This window comes from Babylonia areolata, chromosome 18 (assembly GCF_041734735.1).
Source record: "Babylonia areolata isolate BAREFJ2019XMU chromosome 18, ASM4173473v1, whole genome shotgun sequence".
NCBI lineage: Eukaryota > Metazoa > Mollusca > Gastropoda > Neogastropoda > Buccinidae > Babylonia > Babylonia areolata.
In genome coordinates, this window is record NC_134893.1 from 68,536,174 (window position 1) to 68,541,173 (window position 5,000).

At 43.7% G+C, this 5,000-nt stretch overlaps 1 protein-coding gene across 1 annotated transcript in view; it reads left to right on the plus strand.

The window, feature by feature from the left end:
• The window catches only part of LOC143292325 (uncharacterized), a 29,987-nt gene that overhangs the window by 24,328 nt on the left and 659 nt on the right, over positions 1–5,000 (plus strand). Inside the window, exons 11-14 of the mRNA XM_076602514.1 lie at positions 1,023–1,101; positions 2,280–2,375; positions 3,412–3,514; positions 4,286–5,000. The exon at positions 4,286–5,000 is cut by the window's right edge and continues 659 nt beyond it. Of these exons, the coding sequence (XP_076458629.1) occupies positions 1,023–1,101; positions 2,280–2,375; positions 3,412–3,465 (229 nt within the window). The 3' untranslated portion in view covers positions 3,466–3,514; positions 4,286–5,000. The remainder of the gene's footprint in view (positions 1–1,022; positions 1,102–2,279; positions 2,376–3,411; positions 3,515–4,285) is intronic.

Here is a 5,000-nt window from a genome sequence, read left to right on the forward strand (position 1 = left end):
TTAGCGATTTTTGATGTCAGTAGGGGTGGGGAGGAGGGGGGTGTGGGGGGGGGGGGGGGCGGGAGAGGGGAAGTAGTAGTCTTCAGTTTAACGTCTTCCACTTTAAGTGATATTAGACGAAAAAAAAAAGGGGGGGGGGGTGGAGGGCGGGGCGTGGTGGAGGGAACGGTATTGGGCAGAGGGTGAAAAATGGTGTGTGTGTATGTGTGTGTGCGCATGTGTGTGTGTGTGTGTGTGTGTGTGTGTGTGTGTGTGTGTGGTGGGGAAAGATACAGAGCATTGGAAAAAAAAGCATTAAAACGGGAGACATAGGCACAATATAGAAGGAAACGCTAACATCAAACAACTGTAACAACTATAACAAATGTCCAATTGGACTATACAGCAAACCTTCTGCAATAGGAGATAGCATCTTGAAATTGTCAAAAATACATTCAAAAGAATTTTCCGATAAGTATGGTAAAAAAAACGATTTCAGACTCTGACGTTCAAAGAGTATGTGTTTTCTAGAAATAGATTCTCCACATATGCGAGGGGAAGTGGGGGTTAGTAGGTGGTGTCCTGTGTGTGCTGAATCAGAACAGGCACTACTGAACACCACCGAAGTGACTCAACAGCAGTGTGCAGGGTCTCCTTTGTTGTGTAGCTTCCTGGCGACCTGATATCGATAGTTCCCCTGTGGACTGCCGAAGACTGAGACTGCGGCAGAAGGATTTAATCTGGGCGTTTGAGGAGTTTGACTGAGTTGTGCCAACGAAACTGTGTAGCTAACTGCAAAAAAAAAAGAAAAAAAAAGATGATAATGATAATGGTGGTGATTATGATAGTGATTATGATGATTATTGTGATCACACACACACACACACACACACACACACACACACACACACACACACACACACACACACACACACACACACACACACACACACACACACACACACACACACACACACACTAAAGCAATTCATAACGTTTAAAAAATAAATAAAAACACCCCCAAATCATCATTATGTCTACAGAGAAGGCTCTTCTGGTGGCTATGACCGTCACTACGTGCTTCCCAAGTACAACCCTGGTTACGACAATGCACAGTTCCAGGTGAGAACTCTTATAATAATCACGCTATGATTTTTACTCTCCATAATTTCGGTGTCAAGGAGGGACTCGAAGTTTAAGGATTGATCCATATGTGCTACACCAAACCTGGTTGTTTAAATAAAACCAAAAAAAAAACCCGGGGTGGCGGGGGGGGGGGGGGGTTGCGTTGGTAAGGCCTTGAGATCTTGCAAGAAAATACTACTCCAACTACTACTACTGATAATAATAATGATAAGAAGAAAATGACCAAAAACCAAACAGACAAATAACTTGAAATTATATATATATATAAGAGAATGTGAGAACTCTTTAACAAATACGCTATGATTCACAAGATAGCCTCCCTCCCCTGCCTCTTCCTTGTCTTCAGTTTTAGAGTTCTTCATGCATATAAATAGTAGTAGTAGTAGTAGTAGTAGTAGTTCTTTTTTATGTATTTATCTATTATTTATTTATTTATTTATTTACTCATTTATTTTTATTTTTATTTTTTTTAATGATTTTTTGTTGTTGTGTTTTTTTCTTCTGTTTTTTTCTTCTTTTTTTTTCTCAAGGCCTGACTAAGCGCGTTGGGTTACGCTGCTGGTCAGGCATCTGCTCGGCAGATGTGGTGTAGCGTATATGGATTTGTCCGAACGCAGTGACGCCTCCTTGAGCTACGGATACTGATACTGAATGCGTGTAAATGACTGGTGTGAAAGCGCTTAGATTTGCCTCTGCACAAGATTCAGCGCTATATAAATACTATCATTATTATTATTATTTGTATTTGTATTTCTTTTTATCACAACAGATTTCTCTGTGTGAAATTCGGGCTGCTCTCCACAGGGAGAGCGCATCGCTACACTGACACCCTTTTTTTTTTCCTGATTGCAGTTTTATTTGTTTTTCCTATCGAAATGGATTTTTCTACAGAATTTTGCCAGGAACAACCCTTTTATTGACGTGGGTTCTTTTACGTGCGCTAAGTGCATGCTGCACACGGGACCTCGGTTTATCGTCTCATCCGAATGACTAGCGTCCAGACCATCACTCAAGGTCTAGTGGAGGGGGAGAAAATATCGGCGGCTGAGCCGTGATTCGAACCAGCGCGCTCAGATTCTTTCGCTTCCTAGGCGGACGCGTTACTTCTAGGCCATCACTCCACGCGCATATTATTATTATTATTATTATTGCAGAGAGAGGGGATGACGGACATGTACTTCCCTGCAACGTCGGACCAGCCGTCAATGGCTCGTTTCTACGGCAGCGCCATGTTGCTAACAGAGGAACCAGTCAGTATCTTTTGTCTGTGTGGGGTCGGGGGGGGGGGGGGTTGGGTGTGTGTGTGTGTGTGTGTGTGTGTGTGTCTGTCTGTCTGTCTGTCTCTGTCTCTGCAACCCTTTTGTTGCCGTGGGTTCTTCTGCATGCGCTAAGTGCATGCTGCACACGGGACCTCGGTTTATCGTCTCATCCGAACGACTAGCGTCCAGACCAGCACACAAGGTCTAGTGGAGGGGGAGAAAATATCGTCGGCTGAGCCGTGATTCGAACCAGTGCGCTCAAGAGTCTCTCGCTTCCTCGGCGGACGCGTTACCTCTAGGCCATCACTCTCTGGACCATGCATTTAAAATGAACTTCCTCTTTCGCATCGTCAGGTCTCTGCACTCAGCTCTTTCAAGTCTGGTCTTAAAACCCACCTCTTCACAAGATAGCCTCCATTCCCTACCTTTTCCTTGTCTACAGTTTCTTCAGTTTTTGAGTTATACATGACGGGCGCAATAGCCAAGTGGTTAAAGCGTTGGACTGTCAATCTGAGGGTCCCGGGTTCGAATCACGGTGACGGCGCCTGGTGGGTGAAGGGTGGAGATTTTTACGATCTTCCAGGTCAACATATGTGCAGACCTGCTAGTGCCTGAACCCTCTTTGTGTGTATATGCAAGCAGAAGATCAAATACGCACGTTAAAGATCCCGTAATCCATGTCAGCGTTCGGTGGGTTATGGAAACAAGAACATACCCAGCATGCACACCCCCGAAAACGGAGTATGGCTGCCTACATGGCGGGGTAAAAACGGCCATACACGTAAAAGCCCACTCGTGTGCATACGTGGGAGTTGCAGTCCACGAACGCAGAAGAAGAAGAAGAGTTATGCATGCGTGTGAATGACTGCTGTGAAAGCGCTTAGATTTGTCTCTGCACAAGATTCAGCGCTACATAAATACTATTATTATTATTATTATAAACTGGCAGTACTAAGTGAGAGACTTTTCTTTTGAAATTAATTAAGACATTGAACCTTATGTGGTGTGGTGTATTTTTTTTTTCCAGTTTGTGATTAAGAGACCTCAGGTCACTGCCATTGCCAGACCCAGCACGGAATGATGCGATGCAATACTGGGTAGGACCTGGCTTTGAAGTTGGGCGTTTGCTGGTGAGTGATGCACGTGTGGTTTTTGTTGGTGTTTTGTTTTTGTTTTTTTCTGTTCTGTTCGTCTTCTGTTTCTGTGTGCGTGTGTGTGTGTGTGTGTGTGTGTGTGTGTGTGTGTGTGCGTGCGCACGCGTCAATCTCTGTGTCCGTCTCTATCTCTCTGTGTGTCTCCCTGTCTGTCTCCGTCTCTCTTTCGGTCTCTCTGTCTCTATCGGTCTGTATTACTCTCTCTCTCTCTCTCTCTGTCTCTCTTTCTCTCTGTCTGCCTGTCTGTCTGTCTGTCTGTCTCTCCCTCTCTGTCTGTCTGTCTGTCTGTCTCTCTCTCTCTCTCTCTCTCTCTCTCTCTTGTCTGTCTGCCTGTCTGTCTGTCTCCGTCTCTCTTTCGATCCCTCTCTCTCTCTCTCTCTCTCTGTCTCTGTCTCTGTCTCCCTGTCTGTTCTGTCTCTCTCTGCCTCTCTCACTTGTTTTCATTCGTTTATTATAATGGTTTGTTATAAAATGAAAATATGTCAATGCATTCATCCAAGCCATAAGGACCTCGTGGCCAATGACATTAAAGTGACCAAGTGTCAAAGGGCACAACCTTGTTTAGAACAAAATATTTTGCTCTGGATGGAAATGTTTTTACTCTTATGTTCCAAGGAATTAATTCACATAGTATAAATACAACCCTGTCTAAACCAAAAACATTTGCTCTCGATGCAAATCTTATCACTCTATGTTGCAAGGAATGAATGCATGCATAACGCGCCCCTGACCATTGTCATGTTTCAGATATTGGAAGAGTGATGCAGTCTGAATAGCATCACCGGAAGTGCCTTCTAACAGTCTCGAGGTGAAGCAGATTTTCACCCGGATGTTGATGGCAGTTCTCCGCTGCATTTAATTAATGGCCGGTTTCATCCGGATAACCAGGCTGCCGAGAGTGGAACCACTATGCCCAAAGATGAAATGCTCCATCACGTTCAGTGCCTTATGTGAACAGCCACAGAACATTTACCAACATCTGTTCATGTCATGATCAAGGACTTGACTCGCTGTTCATTGTTCATATAAATGCCCACTTCGCGCGGAATGCTCGAAATTAATTGTTTCTCTTTATTTTTCGCTTCCAGCTTTCGGGAGCATTTCTGGAAGATGGGAAAAAATGAGGAGTTTGTGTTCTCATTTTGTAATTTCATATGTTGAAGTTTTGCAATCCAAAAGAGTAAAAAGTCATAATGTAGTAGTTGTTGTTGTTGTTGTTGTTGTTTCTTGACCTGAAGAGTATGCATTGATAAAAACTTGCTAGCGATTCATGGAACGAACAGTTCCCAGTGTTTTTACATGTGGCATTTACCGGGTATGTGTTTGTTTGTTTTGGGGGGAGGGATTTTTTTGTATGTGATATTCACTGTGTGCTTAATGTTTTGACACGCTCTGTTGATGCTCACAGTACTCCAAAGTCTGTGTTTAACGTTGTTAATATTGTGATGGCAAATGCTAGATC